Source organism: Aulonocara stuartgranti, assembly GCF_965226115.1.
Source record: "Aulonocara stuartgranti genome assembly, chromosome: 15".
Lineage (NCBI taxonomy): Eukaryota > Metazoa > Chordata > Actinopteri > Cichliformes > Cichlidae > Aulonocara > Aulonocara stuartgranti.
The window spans coordinates 41,997,188-42,017,993 of NC_138951.1; the positions used below are offsets into that span (position 1 = coordinate 41,997,188).

The 20,806-nt window shown below is 43.9% G+C and overlaps 1 protein-coding gene across 12 annotated transcripts; it reads right to left on the reverse strand.

Annotated features, from left to right (window-relative positions):
• Positions 1-918: 918 nt before the first annotated feature.
• LOC309689773 (BTB/POZ domain-containing protein KCTD1-like) lies at positions 919-20,335 on the reverse strand. 12 transcript variants are annotated; one of them, XM_082506421.1, is made up of 5 exons: positions 19,792-20,335; positions 7,171-7,362; positions 6,405-6,549; positions 5,238-5,543; positions 919-2,727 (listed from the first exon to the last, which is right to left on the reverse strand). In XM_082506421.1, the coding sequence occupies exons 2-5, from the start codon at positions 7,335-7,337 to the stop codon at positions 2,572-2,574; spliced, it is 774 nt and encodes a 257-aa protein (XP_082362547.1). In that variant the 5' UTR covers positions 7,338-7,362; positions 19,792-20,335; the 3' UTR covers positions 919-2,571. The 12 variants fall into 12 exon arrangements, with proteins under 12 accessions (XP_082362547.1, XP_082362555.1, XP_082362554.1 ...); XM_082506429.1 differs by having other exon boundaries at positions 7,171-7,367; XM_082506428.1 differs by having other exon boundaries at positions 7,171-7,385.
• Positions 20,336-20,806: the final 471 nt, after the last annotated feature.

Sequence of the window (20,806 nt, forward strand, 5' to 3'; positions counted from 1 at the left end):
TAAAAAGACCATAAACTCCATCACAAAAGCATTGACTGAGATTAATGGATCAAGCAGCGGGGCTATTTTCACGTACAGCAACGTGCTGCTGATCCCAGCACTGATCCTGCTGCTTGTTACACTGCAGAGTCCAGTTCAGTGCTTACAGGTGTTTGTACATGAGCCCAGAGTGAAGGACAAATGTGAAAATGTTCTCTGGTTCACACCTGGAATCACATCTCGGATCATCAGCAGCCTAACAGCAGGGATTTCTTTGCTCTTTGTTGGCGTCGAGTCTTTTAGTTTTCCTTCTGACACCTCTTATATGGTAAATGGCCTGTATTTATATAGCGCTTTACTAGTCCCTGAGGACCCCAAGGCGCTTTACATATCCAGTCATCCTTCACACGCACATGCACACACAGGTGATGGCAGCTACATTGTAGCCACAGCCACCCTGGGGCGCACTGACAGAGGCGAGGCTGCCGGACACTGGCGCCACCGGGCCCTCTGACCACCACCAGTAGGCAACGGGTGAAGTGTCTTGCCCAAGGACACGACGACCGAGACTGTCCGAGCCGGGGCTCGAACCGGCAACCTTCCGATTACAAGGCGAACTCCCAACTCTTGAGCCACGATCGCCCCGCTCTTACTCCATTTTAGATCTATGCTGTGACTAACAAGAAAAGACAAGTAGGGTTATAAACATGTCTGATGGATGAAGAATGACATATTTAAATCCCACTGCTTTGTTTTTATAGATCTGTTTCAACGTTTTCTCTCAGTAATATTAGTTGAAGGCCAACATGTGGCACACGAGGCAGCTGTGCCCATGACCACAGATCAACACTGCAGTCGATTATGGAGACGCAGTGATTATAGCTGTGGACGCATGTTTAAGGATGTCATTTACACACACACGCAGTGTTGGTTCGGTTAAATGTAAAACTGCAAACTCTGGTTTAGCTGAACTTAGCATCCCAACATCAGACGCTGTTAGAGTTAAAGCACAGCAGGTAATAAAGAGTAACATGAAATGTGGCAAATGTCTTTTATTGAACCAGGTCCTCTCGAGCATTTTGTGGTTTCTTACATAATTGTTTGGCGTGAAGCCTCCCTGCACTCCGGTGTCATCATGGAAGTGCCAGAAAGCAGCATCAAACCAGTTTTCCTAATATTTTTACATGATTAGCTCAACGTTTGGAAAATGTGCTCCTTTGTTTTCTTGTTGTGATCTGATTGATGGCTACTCGTGTTAGTTAACCGTTTGCACAGCGGCAGGAGATTTCTATTTAACGTTTGTTCACCTTTGTACATGAATATGAGGTCGATCTGTCCTCTTAATGTCAGACAAGCACATTTTCCAAATGTCTGAGCTGTTCAAAGTGCACGATGCCACTAACAAATGAAGAATCAAAGTTTTGCCTTCAAAATAAAATTCATGACAGATTTGTGCATTTAGCCTTTTAAAGAGTCTCAGTTCTTCATTCATAAAATGATCTTACAGGTAATTATGCAAAACAAAAGATGACGTGAATATACAATGTGGGACTGATTCGCTGTCCCTTAAAACACGTTTGAAAAACCAAATACAAAATGCATTCATTTCTTTTTTGTAGATTCTTGTAAGTTCTCAAAGCATGAGGAGAAAAATTGTGCTTCTACAGTAAAAACGTTGCATGCCATAAATGAAATTAAGGCTTAAAAATATAACTGAGAAGCTCGGTTTGTTACACGTTTTTGTGTTTTTGCCGTACCAAAAATAAACCTGTCACGCTTGCATCAGGTAAAAGTAACTGATGGTCTTCGCAAGTATTAAATATGAATGTAAAGGTTCATGCAGGCAAGGCCTTCATATTTACACTGTTCAATGCAACTGTTGAAAGCACAGAAACCAGCATCAGCTGTGAAAACCTGTTTCTGACGATCTGTGGGCCACTGACTCACATCTGAAATGCAAATGTTTGTGTACAGATTTGATGTGAGGCCCACATGGTTACATATGTGTGCATTAAAGGAGAAAATGAGCATTGGTTACATATAACGCACGCGTGTGCGGGACTACAGAACTGATGCTTTCATCCAATCTAAGCTCGAGAAGAGCAGACAGGAAGACCTGAGGCTGTCACTGCTGCCAAAGACGCATTCACAAAGCGCAGAGTTAAAGGTCTGAATACCTTTAAAGGCGAGAATCGAGTTCTTGATTTCCAACAAATCTAAAAAAAACAACTCTTACGTGTTTTTATTTCATCACAAATTATTAAAAACATTTATTCTTTGAAAAAGCTTTATTTACTGTAATGGCTGGATTTCACTCTGGTAGCGTGACACAGACTGACAGTTAATGTGGACAATTTTGGGGATCACAGGAAGGAAAACATATCTTGCATCAATGTGATGAAATAAATTGGTGAAAGGATGGCCGTGTTGTCTTTTAATTCAGGTGCTACCTTACGTTCACGTTTGAAGATTAGACCACGTTTTGCACGTCCCGCTTTGTTTCACTGTTCTGCTGCAGTGAGGGAGTCTGTGTCATGTGACAAACTGTCCACGCACTTGCACAGAACAGATGTGCAATCAGGTCTTCTGAATTTAATGCAGGAGTTCCTGTTTTATTGCTTTGAGGATCAGGGGGCGTCTGCCTTGGATCTCCCGTCGCAGGACGTATTCACTAAACAGGGAGGAATCCACTCCGCCGCCACACGACCCTGTGATAAAGAAACCTTTCTGCTGTAGCCGTTCCAGCACCTGCAGTCAGACACAAACCAAATAACAGCAACAAAGAATGAGGCATAACGAGAAGATCCAGAGCAAAACATTTAGACGTGATCTCTGTCTCGCTGGAGTCAGGAATACTGAAGGAAGGTGGGACTTGTTCAGCATTTGATGGCGTTTCCACCCGGTTGTTCGCTACAAGAGTTGAACCTGTGAAGTGCATGCATTAAAAACACTCATTTTCACCATCATGCATACCAATAACTTTATCACACCTTTACCAAATACTCCCTGGTATCAATACTTACACACCAGAGCACATAATAACCACCCCAATACACAAAGGCATTTAAACAGTTTAGAAATAGACTCTGAAATTGAAGCCTCTGCAGTAAAGTATGGTTTAAGAGGCAGTGTAAGCTGCCTTCAACTCATCTGACCTGATTTCCTTGGGCAGCTCGTTAGATATTGTAGATATAGTCAGTATTTAATCAAAGCATCAAGTCTCTATGTGGAAAAGTAGGTAAAAGGGGATAAATAGCCCACTGGGTTACAGATGCTTGCTGCCACAGAAAGACACATTCCTGTGGAAGAAACCTGCAGGCTGGGGCGAAGTTCAGCTATTAATTAGTGCTTCAACCCTAATTATGATAATCACAGTAACTTACTGTAGATATCAGAACACACTAGTAGTGTTAACAGTACAGCTCTACAGGGGTTTGAATAATATCTAATAAACTCAGTTCGTGTAAATGGGGAGTCTTCTTCACACACTAAGGCTAATATGGCGCTCCACAGGGCTGTGTGCTGGAGCCACTGTGCTTTACACAATGGTAAATCCAGAATCCAATCTTTCCTGTGGTACCAACTCCCAGTTTGGATTTACTCTCTATGCGTTTATAACCAACACTGCATTTAATTATTAGCTGTTTTTAAACTCTGGCTCTCTTCAGTACAGTTTCTGGAGATGGCTGCCCCTCCCTGAGCCTGGTTGTTCCACAGAAGTTCATCCTGCCAGTGTCACCAAGCGCTTGCTCATACGGGGTCATCTGATTGTTAGGGTTTTTGCTCTATTATTGTTAGGCCTTTACCAGACCACGTGAAGTACCTCAATCCAACTGTTTTCAGGTCAGTCATGATGGCTAACTTTACTTTATAAACCTCCCGTAAACACTTAATGTCTGAGCTCTGTTTTTGTTCTTTCCCCTGACTTATTATGAAATGGTCAAATCATTGCATTTTCATTAGAGTGTTTGACACAAACCAGATGTTTTTGTGTTCAGTAAGTATGACAACAAAGGAAAGCAAGCAGCGAATCTGTGTCTTTCTGATTTACGGTTATTCTCTGCACTTCTTTTGTGTTTGCGTTTAAATGTGTTGCTAACAACATGTGAGCCTCAGGACCCAGGGTCACTCTCCATCTCAAGAAACCCATCAGCCTATCTGGCCTGAAACACAAACACTTCAGAAGTAGTCCATTAGTTCCCCTCTCTGAGCGTTTCCTCCTGAGGTGAACGCGGTGACATTATCTCAGTTTGCCCTCTGGAGGCTTCTGCTCTCTGTGCTGCTGGTCTGTCTTACTGAGATCTCCCCCAGGAGACAAAGGCAGACCTTCAGGTGATGAAATGTGTCACCCGCCTCAACACAGCGCTGTTACAAACCGACTGTCAGCATTCAGAGTATGCTAACATCACATAAAAACACATCAGGCTTTGATGGATGGTGGAAGGGTGGCATCTGCCAAAGACGGAGCTGACAGATAACAGGCGACGGCACATTTTAGAGTCCCAGATATCATCTTGACTCCTTTAGTTAAGCTGCAGCTTGAGACGGTGCATTGAACACAGCTATCACAGCGGCGGCTGTTTAGCTTGACTCTCTCACACTGGGTGTCTGGACGGTGAACTTCTAAATTCCAGGTCCCGTGTAACACGTCCATCTTTATGAAGGATGGACAGAAGCAACAGTCCAGACGCTGTGGTGTATAAACAACCTATGACAGGATGAATATAAGCTTTCATGTTGATTACGTCAAATTATGACCTTCCATCCGACATTGCAGCAGAAATCAAGGCTCATCAGAGCAGGCGATGTTTTTCAGTCTCCCATTGTCTAAAGTAGGTGAGCTGTACCACCAGTTTCCTGTTTTTAGCTGACAGCAGCAGCTGTGGGCTCTTGCTGCTGTAGCCCATCCGCTTCGAGGTCTGACATGTTGTGCATTCAGAAACACTCTCCTGCACACTTTGGTTGTAACAAGCTGTTATTCGAGTCCCTGTTTTCTTCCTGTCAGCTGTGGTCTGGTATTAACGAGGCATTTTGACTCAAAAACTGGATATTTTTGACTTTTCCAACCATTCCATGTAAGATGAGCAGTTTCTGGAACACTCTGAGCTGCCCGTCTGCCACCAACAACCACGATACTCTGTGAACTTCTGCAGGCTGTCTTGACTGTGTCTACATACTTAAATGCTTTGAGTTGCTCACTCCAGCATCTGACATGTTGAGAGAATATAAACCAGTGTGGCTCAGAGGATGTTATGTACCTGAACTGAGGTGAGGTGGCAGTAGCCGTTGAGTGGGAAGCGGAGCACGTGTGTGGGGTCCTGGTTCCAGCTGGCGTTCATAGAACTGTAGACGATATCAGTCACCTCAGGGAAAATCTCCTCCATCAGCGCCCGGGATGCACTCACACTGATCCTCTCACCGAGCTCCGGCGTCACGCGGACCACGACACACTCACAGTCTCGAGAAACGTCCCGGCGCTCCTGCTCAGCCCTCCAGCGCTCCAGCTCGGTCTTTAGAGGTGCCAGCTGGAAGAAAGTAGCCTCTTCGTAGAGCAGGGAGTACTCCTGCAAACACACACACAGCAGAAACAAGAAAACACTCTCAGAAGCATAAGTGCAGACTTACACAGGCCAAAAGAACACGCACAATGCACACAAATACACACACATGCAGATGAGTACACAACACCCACCAAAAAATGCAGAAAACTCCACGTTTTCTTGCAAAAAACAAAGTTTAAAAAATGCATTAACACATATAAACGCTCGTTCAGTACTTTAGTACTAAAGGTGTACTAAAGCCTTGGTAGCAGCTGCTCTGCTGCTAACACACTAACCGAAGGAAGACTCTCGTTTTCATTTATTCTATAAACAAATCACATACAAAACCTTCTGATTCATTTGAAAGCTGCTACAAGCCAATGAAGAAGTTTGCACACGCTGGCTGCAGGCAGTTTCTGTTTGGGCTGTCATAATTGTGATGAAGAATTAATGAAGAGAATGAATGTGTCTTTGGCACGGACTTGCTGCCTGTTTCTCGCCTGAAGTCTCACAATGTTGATAACAGGTAATTTCCCTGATGCAAACATTAAGCCACTGCTACTATAAATCCTTCCATGCATTAATCAGTTTTGAGATCTGGGGTCATTTTGCTGCCATAACCTGTCGCCTTCCTAGAGTAATGGAACAAATACTCATTTATTTTACTGCAGTTTATCTATTGGTCATTTTTATGATGTTTGAGAGAATATGACAGAAAATACAGAAAAGGGCAACAGAGTCACTCAAAGAAGTCTCAGTACTGTAAGCGACAGGCTCGTGTGAGACTCTGACAGGGGTTCAAGTCTTTCTTTTGACATTTGTTTCCCTGCTTTAGGTCACGCAGCAGCAGCGGTGAACTGTGGAAGTACCTGATCAGGCACTCACTTTGAAGTCATCAGGCAGGAGGAGCTTGGAGGTTCGCAGGAAGTTGAGTATGTAGCGGAACATGTCCCCGTCCCGATCGATGAAGTAGTGCTGCTTTAGACTGTCCAACACGATGGGCTCTGTGCCGTCGAACAGACGCCCGATTCTGCCCAAAGAGAAGGAAACAGGTTTCTACACTCAGCTGTGGCTAAATTTAAATGTACATGTTGCAGCTAAATCATTTCCTAGCTCACTGAAGGGTAAATGCTAAGTTAATTTTAAAAAGTAGGTTCAAAGATGATCAAGTTTATTGTAACAGTGTACAGTGATCGAGATTATGAGGCTTTTTTAATCAAATCTTCGCTGTTTGATGAGTTGAGATATCTGCATTTTCCTTAATGTGTGGACAGCAGGCCACCTTTTCCCCATGAAGCAGGAAGTAGATCACCGCTGCCTGTTAAACTATTCACAGATTTAAACTTTCTGAACAAATAACTGAAAAGCAAACTCTTTCTATATTTTGCAGAGAAGCCATTAAAACCAACTCAATATACTAAAATTCTGTTTCCTGAATCATAGGAAAAATATCCATTTGTATTGAAATGTGATAATTAAGGTAGCAGATATTCAAAATAATCAGTAATGTTGAACTAATTTGTTGATTAAGAGCTTTTGATATTGAGGTGTTGAGGTGGATTACAGCCTTAGCTTTACTCATACGTCCACCAGCCATCCTGTGTATTTTAATGGGGGGAATGTACTTTAAAAGCTTGGATGTGTGCCTCACCTTGACTCGGGGTACCTGGTGAGTGTGGGCAGGCTGCTGGTGTACATGTGTCCTCCTACATCAATGTGGACTGGTGCGTTGGTTTTGGTGAGCTGAGCTGGTGCTGGGATTCCCGTGGTACACGGGGGAGACATCGGAGACCAAGAAGCCAGCTTCTGACTCGACATGCTGCTGCAGCTGCCGCTGCTACGTCTGTCCTGGGACACAAATACACGCTGCAGTGATGGTGGTGCCAGTATATGAAAAAAAGACCAAACATAGCCATGAATATCTCCACATCCATGGACATAGGTTATCTTTACAGTTAATACATTGGAACATATTTATCACCAAGTCATGGAACTGCTATGTGTCTGTTTAAACAACAATTTAGCAACAAGGCAGCAACAAGGCAGCCTGCTATCAGTTTGGATCAAGTTTTCGTTTACGTGCAATCTGTGATAAATCAAAATGATTGAGGAGAGGCAGGAAATATAGCAAAGAGGGGAGATTTGTCCCCTTCAGCACACTCATTTTCATCGCTGCCCACGAGTTATGTATTAACTTGCGACCGCTTGCAGAGCAAATGTAACTGATTGCAACATGTTGGCAATCTGTGTTTATAAATTATGCAGCAATTATTTGCAAACCTCTCTCTGCCACCGAGCTGGACAGGCTGGAGACAACAAGGCGAACTGCACAACCACCTCTGCAACCCAAAGTGCAGCACCCTCAACCTTTATGTGAACAGCTGGTTGCTGCAGGTTAAACTAGAGAAATCTCTGCGTGTTGTCATGAAGTCATGCTCCATAATAAATGCATCTATCTGCAGCTCCTGAAAGATGTTTTGCGCTTGAAGCCAAACTGGGTCTCGTCGATGTTTGTATAAAAACCTGCAAGCAGCCTGGCAAACCTGACCTGAACAGTTTTACAGAGGAGCTGGTTGCTTAGAACAGTTCCTGCCAGGCAGACTCGGGACTGTCAGGTAAAGCCAGGAGCCTGACAGGAAGCTAAGAAGCACAAGGACATCCTGTCAGGCTCACAGATACGGCTCGGTCAGAGCTATTCCTGACTGCCTTGTAGGCTACGTTATAGTGCCAGGTGTCTGGCACGAAACAAATCATTAAGCTCTGAAAGAAACAATTGGCAGCCTGGTAGGAGGCCAGTGGCTGACAGGCTGGGAACACACGTCCTCTGGGCTTTCACTCTGCTCTTCTAGACTGATCCGCCGTTTCCTTTCATTCTGTTCCAACGGCTCCTTTCAAACCTGTTCTGCTCCAAACGATGGTGTTCATGTCAGTTCAACTACACTGAACACTAAATGTGAATGGTCTGCAGTGAGGATATGCCCTGAACATTTGCTGTTACTGGCTGCTGTAGCACTGTGCCAGTTTATATGTTATGATAATATGGAGCAATTCTACAATAAGGGCTACAGATGAATATGTAAGGGATTAACTTGCTAAGTAATCAACGACCGGCACTGCTAAAGAAAACAGCAGTGTAAGAGTGTAAGCAGCGGTTTAAGCAGAGATAAGCAGACCTTCCTCTTCCTGCCAGTGCTTCCAGCTCTCTGAAGAGGACACTGAGGTGTTTCCAAGCCAGACAGTAGACAAACTCTTCTCTGGCTTGTTCTGGGGCTTTCCCAGGGTCTCCTTACAGAAGAGCATACAGGAACCACCTCATCTAGACGGCATCCAAGAGGCATCTTAGATAAATCCCCAAAACACCTCAGCTGGTAGTTTTTAATGTGGAGGACGAGTCTCTCTACTCCGAGCTCCTCCTGAATGACTCGGTGCTGTTAAAGGATTTCTGCTGTGACCTTTCACATTCCTGCCTCGTCTCCCTTGACCTTAATTTTATAACCTCAGAGAGCGCAAACAGTTCAACTGTCTAATTCATAATTTTAACATTTTGCTTAATTCTTTGCTTGTATGTACATATGACATATGATCAAATTACATATGAATAAATATCAGAGTAAGCACCATGAAGGGCAAACAAACAGCTGAGACACCGGCCTCACACGATGTATAGCAGATACAGATTATCACATCTATATAATCCATGTGTGCGTGTGTGTGCGTGTGCGTGCGTGTGTGTGCGCGTGTGCGTGTGTGTGCGTGTGTGTGCGTGCGTGCGTGTGTGTGTGTGTGCGTGTGTGTGCGTGTGTGCGCGTGTGTGTGCGTGCGTGTGTGCGTGTGTGTGCGTGTGTGTGTGCGTGTGTGTGCGTGTGCGTGTGTGTGCGTGCGTGTGCGTGCGCGTGTGTGTGCGCGTGTGCGTGCGTGTGTGTGCGTGCGTGTGTGTGCGTGTGTGTGCGCGTGTGCGTGTGCGTGCGTGCGTGTTGTGACTGCCCAACAAGCAGTCTGTACCCTGCAGCTATGGCACTAATGCATGGTGGATAAATTCATCAGCAGGTATAGTTACCCATGGCAACAGAGGGACACTCCCAAAGACAAATCACTGCTTCTCCTCACATGATTGGGCCACATGGACAACACAGTTTCCTACAGGGTGAGATTCTCTAATTCTGCATTATGTTTACGTCAGAGCAACTTAAGTAACAAAAATATAAAAATGTACAATCAGATCATTTTTTATCCACTTACTACTGATTTAAAAACAAACAAATGCATGTACATCTGGGGGAACTGAACTGAAGAAGCTTTTTGGGTGAGAGGAGAAACATCTTCAAGCAACTTAAACGAGTCCAGACGCTTTTCTTTCCAAGCTCCTTAGACTACGATGACCTGGATGACTGAGAACCTTCACAGACAAATGCATGTACATATTTCTGTGCAGCCCTTAGTGATAAACATTTGTGACTACAAAGTAATGATTTTCCCTCGTACCAAGCACTAGAGCTGATGTTGTGCAAATGGTTTTATATGTTTGTAATTCAGAATAAAGGGTGCACAAACTCTGGTACAGGACTTTAAGCTAAATTCTACTTTCATTATTTCACTGAAAAACTGAGCACGTGTAATGTTTTGGTATCCAATTACAACCTAGATCTAAAGAACTGAACGCTTAATTAGGCTTCCAGGTTAGTGTTTGTAGGTCTTTATGTGCATCGATTTTCACACTGTGGCACCACTGAAGTAAACTACATGATTACAGATGTTTTATGTCATGTTCAAGATTATACGACGTGAAAATAACACAAAAGTGATGAATTGCTTTGTAAATGAAGGGTGCAATGGTTCGGCATCTGTATTTTGTTTTTATTTATTTCTCTGTATTTATTAGGCTGATCTGATCCCAGATGTCCCTGTAACAGGAAGTTCACCCTGATACTGATGTACTTCTTAAAGGCATCACGTTGTATTTGCCCGAGAAGAGAAATAAAGTCAGAGTGCTTACTAAGGTAGCCAACTCGAATAGGTATGCTTTTCCTGAGCGTCTGTTTATTTTAATTTTACTTTAAGCCCCTAATAAAGCAGTTCAAATAAAGTTTTTCATAGATTACAGCCCACCTTAAACACCTACTAGTTTAATATTTTATTGCGCTCTTAACTAACTCTCCTCCTAAAGATGGGCGTCACATCGGTACGGGACTGACTGGCTGTCGGGTTTAACACGGGAGGCTTGAAGCTCCAACAGATGAAAACGGACCAACATGTTCCGGGTTACCTCTGTGGGCACAGGGGACCGGGCGCCGGACTGTGCGAGACGGGACTCCGTGGCTGTGGCAGGCACCGACTCTCTCTCATTCGGCTCCGCGGGCGACTCGGCGCGCGTCCCGGGGCGCACACAGCGCTTCTTGGCAGAGGGAGCTCCCGGGTCGTCCTCGTTGCTCTCCCTCCTCACTGCTGCTGCTGCTGCTGATGTAGGCGATGTGTTCGACGTCTCTGCTTCTGTGCTTTGCTGCTGATTCAGATCCGCAGCGTCGCTGACCCTGCGCAGGTACGGGATCACGAGCTGGAGGTGGGACTGCGCGTGACCATTGACCGTTTCCGAGGCAACGTAAAGCGTCGTCGAGGGCTTGAAGCCCGCGGCCCCCACGATGCTGTTGAGGGTTGCTATGGAGACGGCACCGATGCAGTGGTTGGTGTAGGTTTTCGAGAGCTTGGCAGCGCGCGACAACATCTGCATTCTCGTGCCCAACAGGTTCTTCCCGATGGCTTTGTTCTCGTACCACGTCACGTCGCTCGCGCAGCAGTGGTCCCGGGGCCGCTGGAAGAACGCCCTGCACAGCGGGTTCCGTTTGGACACGTACCGGACGAAGCTGGCGTACGGACACTGCTCCGTGCCCGTCTCGTACATGCGCGGCAGCGTGTCCTCGTCTGCGTCCGGGCGCTTCTTGGTCCAGGCGGCGGAGCGGGACTTGTGATAGGGTCCGAGAGCTTTAAAATACACAAACTTTCTTCCGTCCTCGTCCACGGCCAGGCCGAACGAGTCCTCCTCCAGCTCCCGCTGGTTCTCTCTTCCCCTGGTGCAGAAATACATGCAGGTCTCAAACCAGACTTTGTTCAGAAGCCCAAACGGGGTGTCGGTGTTGAACACAGAGGACTCGTACAGTTTCCGCAGGTCCGAGCGCGTGATGGCTTGTTTCTGCACCACCGGACCGGCACCCTGCTCCTCCAGCCTCCGTATGACCGCGGCCAGGGTCAGGTTGGCGCTGCGCAGCTCTGGGTCCTTGGTGAGGTCCAAGGTGCGGCAGTAGGGCGGCTCGTTCAAGTACCGATTGAGAGAGCTCCGGATGCTGATGAGGGAGGACTTGCTGTACAGTTGTCCACTTTTGGAGCGCGCCTCGGCGTAAAAGGAGCGCAGCACAGCGCAGAGCGCATCCTTGTCCAGAGTTTCAAAGTCTGGACTTTGGGCTTTCTCGCTGAGGTACTCCCTGAAGATCCTCACGGCGTACCTGGTGGCCAGGCGGGTGTTCTCGCTCAGCTTGTTTCGCTCTGACCGCTGAAGTTCTCCCTCCGGGTGAGACTCGCGCCCGGAGGGGATGCTGCTGCCGAGTGGGTCCGCCTCCCCCTCCTCCCTTCGGTCCATACTCCGCATAACGACCGCTTGTGTCTGCGCGGCGGAACCGCTGGAGTCCAGCACTGTGCTCCCTGACTCCCACTCCACTCCATCTCTGTCGGACTCCTCGTCCTCCTCCTCCCCGGTGATCTGGACCTCCTGAATCTCATCTTCATCTTCCTCCTCCTCCTCCTCCTCCTCCTCCTCATCCCTGCTCCTCTCGGGGCAGCTCATCTGCTCCTGCTCCGTGTCTCCGCTGCCAGGCATTCTCGCCATATTGCGGTCTGTGAAGCAGTCCTCCGGCAGCGCGCATGCGCTATATTGGACCGCAGCGCTGAAAGCCTTTTGTGTTTAAGTGACCTTCAGCCGTGCACGCGTTTTTTAAGGTACGGGGAGCGAGCGCAGCGGGAGGGTAAATTTGGAGGCGCGCTCCCTGCCAGAAAGGCTGCAGTATTGGACTGAATATTGGACCAGCAGCACGAGCACTGATGAGGAAAATGGCAAGACTGCAGTAGTGCCACCGCCAGTATCCAAATATCTTTTTACTTTAGAAGCAGTTTGATACTTAACCGGAAAATTAACGGAAGGCAGCCAAGAATGAAAGAAAAGCAACAATAAATATCACGCAGCTTGTTTTAGTTACGTACACGCGTGGATAGCTTAGGTGCTCGTGTGTTTGCTGCACCAGTCACAGAGTCCAGTTGGTGCCTTATAAAAAGAAAGTAAGGTCGTGATACAAGCACGTGAAACAAGCAAAAATGCACATGATGTAGTCCAGTGGAGTTAACACGGTTAAAAAGAAACCCAGAACTGCAGCTCAGTGAAAATTCAATATCATTTGTGTATTTTTATTGTTGCAATGTAGAGAACATCCAGGTATATCTGTGACATGAAAGGTCAGAGGCTCTTTCTTGCTTTGGACCACCAATGCACGCAACATTAAGGCAGGAAGGGGCGATGCACGCAGATGGGTGTCAAAATATTCAATCAGAGGTAATCACAATTTAGAAAACGTGGCACATGACTCACGTGGGGAAAGTGGACATCAGCAGTAGTTGGAAAAGCCCATGTTGTTTATGTTTTGTATTTTAGGGAACTTGCACCCCTAAAGTTTATCATTTCAACTACAGAAGCCTTGCATTGTAATATAATGGGGTTGCCTAAGCTTATCATTTCAACTGCTGAAAAATAAAATTACTGTTACTGTGATTGTAATAAAGTGGCATCAACACAAGGGATAGGAAGCAGTACAGACAGGAGAACGGAGCAGCAAATTGATCAACAACAATACAGAGACCCATCTTTAAGCCACAGAAACTGTAGAACTGAGCTAATAAATCAAACTGATCTGAGCATTTCTTGAATATGTGCACTGGGATTTTTGTGCTTTTTGCATGAACAACATTGGTAATTGTTGAGGGACATTCAGATCTAAAAGAGAAGCACCTGGACCTTTGGGCCTTTCATTCATATCATTATGTTCAGTGGTTGCAAACTGTATGGATTACAGGCTGTGTTGCTGCTACTGTTAAAGTCATGTTCATATTTTAAAACGATGTTGATCGAACACAGACTGAAAGAAAAATCCTGTTTGTGAAACCTCAAGGTGAGCTTAGAAACTCTGGACATATGCTTCAGAAACTGAGGGACGCTGCGTGCTCAGTGTGGTAGTGACGTGACAAACGTGTATAAAATTGACAAAATAAACATGTATTCAAAATGACTTGAAAATATTGAGGCCATAAACTCATCAGGAAAGTGTTTATTGAGGTCACAAATGAAGTGAGCAGTAGGATAATTTTCTCATACTTTTATACAATTTGACTCTTTTGTTGGGTGAAGGCATGTCATGGTTGTGGCTGTGTGCAGCGCTCACGGAGGCAGGATTGAACTCAAAACACAGCTTTATTGCTGGACAGAAAAACCATACAAACTAAACCGGAAACTATAACATATTGCACAGAGAAACACACGGCCATGAATGCGGGAGAACACGACACAGAACTGAGGGAGACGCAGACATAAATACACAGAGGGTTAACGAGGGAAGTGGGAGCACACGGGGAACACAGCTGACACAGATAATCATAACAAGACACGGCAGGAGTAACGCAACACTGACGGGAGACTGTCAAAGTAAAACAGGAAGTACACAGAGGTTCAGACAGGAGGAGAGAGAGAGAGCACAGACATAATGGGCTGGGGAACACATGGAATAAAACTCAAGGAGAGACGAGGGCTCACAGATACACAGAGGGTAATCAAATAAGGAGCATCTTAACAGAACCCAGGAACCACGGCATAAATAAAGAACAAAATACAAAACACACGAAAACTAAGAATACTGGGCCAACGTGGCGCAGGACCATGACAAGGCAACCCCATTATATTACAATGCAAGGCGTCTGTAGTTTTTTTTAAATGAGAGTTACCTCCTCCTCTTCCTCACAGTTAGAAGAATTGATGCACTGCATGCATGCACAACTCTACAACATATTGTCCTTTAATGTGATGGCGGCCTGTTTCAGCAAATCAGCCGACACAGGTGCTGAGGTGAGGATATATTCTTAAACCTAACCAACAGCTTTAGTGCCCAAACCAACACAGAGGCTGAAAATAAAAGTAAAATATAAAAATACAAGTAGCGGTCCCTGAAATCTGTCTTCTGGGTAAAAGTGGTGGTTTTTCGCTGTCTGTGTGTTAATGCAGCTCTTTTACATTTCTTATTGTTGCAACATGTTAACGTACATTTTATAAATTAAGCCATTAAGTGCATTAAATGTCAGTACCAAGAGCCAGAGGTAACCTTGAAGTCCCCCAACCTAAAAGGAAGTATTGTACTGAATTAATGCATTTGCACTTTAACATGTCCCACTTATCATTATGAACCATTTGACCCAAAAGGATTTAGGTGAAATTGCTTTAGTTTGCAGTCATAGTAACCCTACCACACACCTACCATCGCTCTGCTTGTTTATTTGCATTTTTTCTGGGCTCGTTGATGGAAGAATGCAGCATTGATCTTTTCGTCTCAGACTCCCTTTCTGATGCACAGTTATGTTAGCAGTTATTTTAGCAGCTTCTTAATATAGCATCCCATCATGCTCTATGCCTGCTCCGAGCTAAGAGCACTGGTTCCTCCCCTGGGCAAACATGACCTTGATATACAGTCTGCACCCCATGTACTGCTCTCATTACTGTTGGGATTACATCAAATTATTATCTCATATTAAACTACAGAGCTTGCTGCTCCTGTGACAGAAAGAGTGGCGGCGATCATAAAATATTTTTTAGAGTGTAATCGAAAAAACAAAACTTTGAATTCATTCAAATTCCCATGAAAATGTGTGTCAACAATATTACAAAACACAACTGCACATCGACCACGCAAACAAAGCGCTTCATTTTTAATCAACAAATCATTGTAAAGTCCACTCACTGTGAACTCCAGTGAGTGGACTTTACAGTGTATAATTCAACTTAATCGTGCGGTGTGTGGGATTACCATAAACCACACAACTCACACAAGCTACCGTTGAAATAACTGTTTCCCTACAACTACTCACAACATCACAGTCTTTGAAATGAAGAGACAGCTCATTTAGCAGGATAAATCATGTTGTCCCTGACTGATTGGCAAGTGGTTGCTGGCTGTCACCAGGTGATATCAGTTGCAAAGAGGCTGATGTGGTTGCTGCAGTTGCCTGTTATTTGGATGAAAGCCTCCAACTTGTCTGCAAACACTTGCCATTTGCTCTTCAATCGGTAATGAAACTCGTGTGACATAAACCGCAAACTGAGAACACTGGCCTTCTACGTAAATGTTGTTCTGTAACCAACACATTTCAAAAGACGCTGTTTTTACTTTAAGGCCAAACACTCTGTGCTTCTGGTTTGGGTCGTACTTCTTACACTTCCACTGGATAAATACAAAAACCTGCTAATGATCTGATCAGTTCCAAAGAGATTTTGGGTGCCGCACTGTATATTTATCTTTGCAACCAATTTCAAGCTAGCAACTGCTGGCAATCTCCAGCAACCACTCTCCAAAAGTGTGCACACTTTTCCCCATCGTCAGGTGGTCACTGAGCAGTCTCTAGGTTTGTTTAATTTGGGGTTTAGCAATTGATTTCCCAGCTAATGCCACAAACCGTTTAGGAACTGGTCTCTAGGCCTAAATAATCAGCTCCCTAATTGTCAGCCTTTTAAATTCAGCAGTTAGCATTCTTGCATTTGGAAATAGATTGTGTATCAATAATAATGACAATCTTTAATGACAATTATTTTTTTTAGTGAAGTGCTAATGCTACTAATGCTAGCTAGTTATAAACTTTACACAAACTCATTCTTGTCTGTTAGTTGATAATTATTGTTAATCAGATACTTATTGTTATTAAGTAACAAATTAAAAGAACAAACAAAAAAGCAGATATATCAGATTCCTATTATTATATTATACAAGTTAAATTGAGTAAATATAAAATGTGCTTTTGAAATGATGATTTAATGTATTAAGTGAAGAAAGCTAAAACGTACATGAGTAGAACAGTAGTGGCCCTCTCTTGTTAACTCAACTGTGATCACATTTTGTTGGAAAGCCAAGTTTAGTTTCAGTAGCCACACTCAGGCCACTGCCAGACCCGTTACTGTCTGTCAGACAAAGTAAAGATGCCTAAATAGGTTTAATAAACCAACAAATCTCATCAGGACCCAAAGAAACTCAAGAAACAGTCATTGAGATATTTCGGTCTGGAGAGGATTTCATTTAGAATGAGGCTTCAACAACGCATCCAGGAAGTCACAAAAAGAAGCCAGAAATGATCTCATGAGCTGCAGCCCTCACTCTCTTCAGTTATGATCAGTGTTCATGATTCAACAACAAGAAAGACGATCAGCATCCACTAAAGTGTTCCAAGGAGAAAACCCTGCTGGACACAAAGAGCACAAAGGCTCGTCTCACAAATGCAAAAAACATCTTGATGATCCCCAAGACTTTTGGGGACTAATGAGACAACAGCAACAAGTTTACATCGGGCATAAAATGAAAGCAGCACTTCATAAAAAGAACATCATACCAGCAGTGAGACATGTGGCAGTGTGATGGCCTGTTTGACTTCTTCAGGACCTGAACGATTTGACATAATTGATGGAACTACGAAATCTCTGTACCAGAAAATCCAGAAGGAAAACATTCAGCTGCTAATATTCAGCTGGGTGAACTGATGCTCAAGTGCACTTGAGTGATGCAGCAAGGCCATGTCCTAAAACATACCAGCAAGTCCTCTGATTGGCTCAACAAGCAAACTTAAGGTTTTAGGATGGCCTAGTCTCGAATCCAATTTAGATGATTTAGCATGACCTTAAACTTGGAAACCCACAGCATCTGCTGAATGAACACAAAGGAGGTCTGGAAGACTCACTGGCAGTTAATGCCATCAAAGGTGGCTCAACCAGTTACTGGGTTTAGGGGGCAATTCCTTTCAGGGCAGTGTAGGTTTTAATCGCTTTCATTTAAAAACGTCTTTTCTGTATTTACTCAGGTTATCTTGTTTAATATTAAAATTTGCTTGATTATCTGAAACATGTCAGTGGGACAAATATTCAAAAGGAGCAAATACTTTTTCACAGCACTTTAAAACACCCCAATTTATTATTGTGAAAACATAATTAAATTTTGATTAAATATTGCAAGAAATATCGCAGAGGTCTTTATTGTTTTACTTTGCATATTCTGCATAATTCAGTAATTTTATTATAGTAGGGACAAAAAGTCATGTAACAGCTGCAAGTGGCGCGGATTGGTGTGTTTTACATCTCTGTGCCCAGGGGCCCACTGTCTCATTATCTCGCCCTGTGCTAAAGCAGTTGGATATAAAACAGATGCTTAATTCCAAGATGTAGACGGGTGGGGGCTTCATGTAGGAAAAGAAATGTCTGTTGTAAACATGGTTGTGTAAATGCAGCTAACAATAAATGCGCCTGTCCATGCACACCACAGTGAAACGACTGCGTGCCAGCGTCGCTGCAAAGCAGAAATCATTTCACCTGTTGTATCCATTATGTGATATATAGGCAATGTTTTTAAACAGCTCTAAAGAAGCGTCAGCCTCTACTGCTGCGGCAGTGGCATTTGTCAGTGTGTTTGTGCTCTGGGGCATGTCACCAGGAAGCCGGAGACACTTCACAGGCATGAGGCGCCCCCGCATTTTAATTCTTGTTAGGCAAGCCCACTTTAGACCTTGCTACTCAATTAGCAATTAGCCAGCCTTTTAAGTGGAGACCTTTGCTGTGGTGTGTGATTCTGGCCTGATTTGTATGCAGTTTGTGCAGACGCTGATAAGAGCACCCGCAGTACATGCGCAGGTTTTTTTTTAATGTAATTTTGTGATGATTTGCATGCCAGGACTGCTGCAGGGAGAGGGGAAATAACATGGCCCGTCTTCAAAGGGAGATCTGTGCACCAAGCACAGCAAAATGTGTAGGACTGCGCTTTTTTTGTCCAGGCAGGTAATTTGCTCCCTGACTAATCTGCAGAGATAGGGAGAAGTTCAGAAAAAGCACTTACACAAAGAGCAAGCTGTAGCTCCGAGGCTTGTCAAACACCTGAAGAAATTAACACCGAGGTGTAATAGCTGGAACAGACAAGCATCAGCACAAACCTCCGAGGTAATGAGAGGATGTGTGTGAACATGTCTGCCTTTACCAGTATACACACAGCAGTGTATTGATGTATATATGAGAGCGCATATGTGCCCGGAGATAATTAATTTGTGGTGCGATACGAGACACAAGACTGTTTCTGTTTGTTTGTGTTGGATGAGGAAGCAGAGTGTAGGTGGAGGTTGGATGGAGCTAAAACTGAAGTAGAAACTGCACTACAAGTTTTTTTATTTCTTTATTCAGTTTATATATTTCTACATTAATCAGGTGGTTCAGTTCAAGTCTCCCTCTGGTCAGTGATTGGTCAAAATGTTTTACTAACTAGCAACTGCATAACAACGCTTCTGACCTCTTTAATGTTCAAGTCTGATCTTTATCTTATGAATATTTTTTGTAAATACGAGTTAGAACTTTAGAAAAATGTTTAAAACTTTTCCAAATGAACTCAAAGCCATAAGCAGAAAGCAAAGAAACTGTTACTTATTATGTTTATGTTCTTATGTCAGTGTTGTTATAAAGAGATATTAACTGCAGAGGGATGAGAGCTTAATGTAACACCATTTTATACCACAAGATTATGCAGCGTGTAAATGTGAACAGTTTCACGCAGGAACATATTTACAGTGGGAGTTTGGAAAATGTAATTTGGGTCAAATGACCCGGGACCATAGAAAAACAAAGGCTCTTAAAAAAGTCAAAAGTCTAGCAACACAACTTGGTGAAAATGCAGACTGTGATTATATCCAGAGATGGGTAATCCGATTACTTTTTCGAGTAACGAGTAAAGTAAGGGATTACTATTGCAAAAACGGTAATTAGATTACCGTTACTTTCCCGTAGGAACGCTGTGTTACTGCGTTACTAAAACCGTGATTTTTTGCGAGAATGTCTCATGACAGTGACGTAAGCGAGTGCGATGTTCGTGACAACAGCTGTGTGCAGATCAACAATGGATCATATATCGAGTGCAGAGAGAGTATGAGCGTGCAGCGTTTAAAGCGTGGAAGTACTGACCTTACTTTGAGTTTGATTCCATAAAAAGTGACAAAAACATTAGTGTCCGCTGTGCGTGGGAAGAAAACTTCTTTTTACAGCGAAAAAAAACCCCTAAACTTCCAACAAGCACCGAGTAGCTACGACGTAATGGGAAACTCACAGAGAAACTCGCGGATTCTTCCACTGACCGCGGCACACCTGCACCAGGGTAAACCTCCGCCTACCCCACTCCTGCTTTACAGGTGAAAATAGAGCAAAAGGACCGCTGAGTCTGTGACTTTATTTATTTTCTGCTGTGTTTTACTTGCATCTATTTGAAAGACTGAGTGTAAACACAAAAAATATTTTATTTTATGTGCTGGAATGTGCAGAAAATAGGTTTCAATGTTAAACTAATTTCTTCCAGTCAGAGAATGTTGCAGATAATTAAATTTTTGCTTGATGCATAAAGTTAAAAGATTAAAACTAATAAAACAAGTTTTAAAAAGAGACTTTTCCATTTGATTACATTTTGTATGATGGATTATGCAGAAAAAGTAGAATTGGGCTGAAAGATCTATTGCTTTATCACCTACTCAGGTTGTAAATCGTGTTTTTAAAAAGTAACTAAGTAATTAATTACTTTTGAAAATAAGTAATCAGTAAAGTAACGGGATTACTTTTTTGGGGAAGTAATCGGTAATTAGTTACTGATTACTTTTTTCAAGTAACTTGACCAACACTGGTGGAGTTTGTGTGAGTTCTCCCCGGGTACTCCGGCTTCCTCCCACAGTCATGCAGTTAGTGGGGATAGGTTAATTGGAAACACGTGAATGGTTGTGTCTGTGTGTATGTTACCCCTGTGACGGACTGGCGACCTGTCCAGGGTGTAGCCCGCCTCTCGCCCTAACACAGCTGGGATAGGCTCCCGCCACCCTGAAAAGGAGAAGCGGATGGATGGATGGACAGTGCTTGAAGATGTCACATCTTTCAGTTGTCAAAGAAAGATGTTAAATACAAGAACATGTAGGTTTTTAAAAAGTTTTAACAGCTT

Excerpts from the sequence above, each read along its gene's own strand:
- LOC309689773 (XM_082506420.1), bottom strand. The coding sequence starts at position 12,393 with ATGGCGAGAATGCCTGGCAGCGGAGACACGGAGCAGGAGCAGATGAGC. Across the intron at positions 5,544-6,404 it reads TCCTGCCTGATGACTTCAAA|GAGTACTCCCTGCTCTACGA; the intron begins GTGAGTGCCTGA and ends GTGTGTTTGCAG. Across the intron at positions 2,728-5,237 it reads GCCACCTCACCTCAGTTCAG|GTGCTGGAACGGCTACAGCA; the intron begins GTACATAACATC and ends GTCTGACTGCAG.